The 1,619-nt window shown below is 36.6% G+C and overlaps 1 protein-coding gene across 1 annotated transcript; it reads right to left on the bottom strand.

Annotated features, from left to right (window-relative positions):
• Positions 1-369: 369 nt before the first annotated feature.
• LOC122639160 (NAC domain-containing protein 68-like) lies at positions 370-864 on the bottom strand. The gene has a single exon (XM_043831989.1). The coding sequence runs from the start codon at positions 862-864 to the stop codon at positions 370-372; it is 495 nt and encodes a 164-aa protein (XP_043687924.1).
• Positions 865-1,619: the final 755 nt, after the last annotated feature.

Here is a 1,619-nt window from a genome sequence, read left to right on the forward strand (position 1 = left end):
CCACAACTCTTCTGAGCTCATCAAAGGTGGAACTGCTACTACTTGCTGCTGCTGCTGCTCATGCTGTTGTTGTTGGTCAGTTTCAAAGAAAACTATGCCTTCATCATCTTGCTGCTGCTGCTGCTGCTCATGTTGTTGTTGTTGTTGTTGGTTAGTTTCAAATGAAACTATGGCTTCATCAACTTGTTGATGCTGAGATAGGTTGTTTTGTTTTCCGGGTTGGTGTGTAAGAATCTCCTCCTCCATTAATGTTGAACCATAAGTAGTAGTAGTATTGCAAGAACTACTTTTTCTTCCACTGTTGCTGATCCTACACAATGTCCACTCTTGAAACTCTTTCTTATTAGGGTTTTTAGGATCCACTAAGTTCTATTCATGCATTATCCAACTTGTTTTAGACCCGCCATTTTGATGGGAACTGCAGGTTTTCTTATCCTCATCATCAGCACCTTCCTTGAGGACATAATAAACAAGACTTTTCTTCATACCTAACACATTTCCATGCTTATCCACCACTGGTTTCCCCGAAGAAGTTGATTTCCAAAAACCCATATCACCATTAATCCTCCGATTAGGTCTCCAACCATTTGCGTTCTTTTTCGTCATTCGAACAAAAAAGTAAACAGCTCCATCTCTCTCCATTCTATAAGCAGCACCTTCAGTAGAAACCATAAGAAGCCATGGATGCTTGTTGTATACTTCACTACACTCAATCACCGCCGTTGAAGAGAACTGCTTATAAATATAATTAGGGTTGCCTGAACAACTCCAAACCTTCTTGGCTAAATAATCACAAACAAGCTCCTTTTCAGTTGGGTTGAATCTAAACCCAACTGGAATATTAATTTCTGAACTCTCTGGCATCTTAAAAATTTCTTCTTTCAATCTCCTCCCGTCTTTTTCTTGATTAAAATTTTTTCTCAGCAAACTGGTCGGAAAACCTACCTATTCTTATATACTTGTATATTACTAAAACGCTTTTTAGTAATCTTAATTGAATTAGGAATCATTATGAAACGTCTGATTTTTATAGTGTTGGGAGATTAAAACAATGGATGGTCAGATTCTTGCCATGTATTGTGATTAGCGAGGTTAATCCTAACCATCGCAAGAGAAGAAAATTTTAATTAAAAATAAAAAAAATAAAATATGCGTGTTCCCCAAGATGTACTAGGAATCATTATGAAACGTCGGATTTTTATAGTGTTGGGAGATTAAAACAATGGATGGTCAGATTCTTGCAAATGTGTTGTGAATAGCGTAGTTAATCCTAACCAGTGCAAGAGAAGATAACTTCTTGGAATTTTACCTAATCTCGACTTTGGTCTTACATTTGTAACCGTAACAAACTACTAATTAAAATCTCATCTGTTAATCCAACGTGATCTTTGGTCAATACTATGACCCATGAGGCATAGTCTAGTGAAAAATAAAGAATATAAAAATATTGGTCGGAAACAAGGTCCGGAATCTCAGATCAGATCGGTATCGGCCGAGATCGATCCGATCTACCTATACAAATAAGGGTAAAAAGGTAAAAAAAAAATCAGTTTTTTTTTTCTTTTCTTTTTAAATAAGAAAACAGGGGCAAAAGTTTCATATTTACCCGAGTTTGGGCG

This window comes from Telopea speciosissima, chromosome 9 (genome assembly GCF_018873765.1).
Source record: "Telopea speciosissima isolate NSW1024214 ecotype Mountain lineage chromosome 9, Tspe_v1, whole genome shotgun sequence".
NCBI classification, from domain to species: domain Eukaryota; kingdom Viridiplantae; phylum Streptophyta; class Magnoliopsida; order Proteales; family Proteaceae; genus Telopea; species Telopea speciosissima.

Excerpts from the sequence above, each read along its gene's own strand:
- LOC122639160 (XM_043831989.1), bottom strand. The coding sequence starts at position 864 with ATGCCAGAGAGTTCAGAAATTAATATTCCAGTTGGGTTTAGATTCAAC.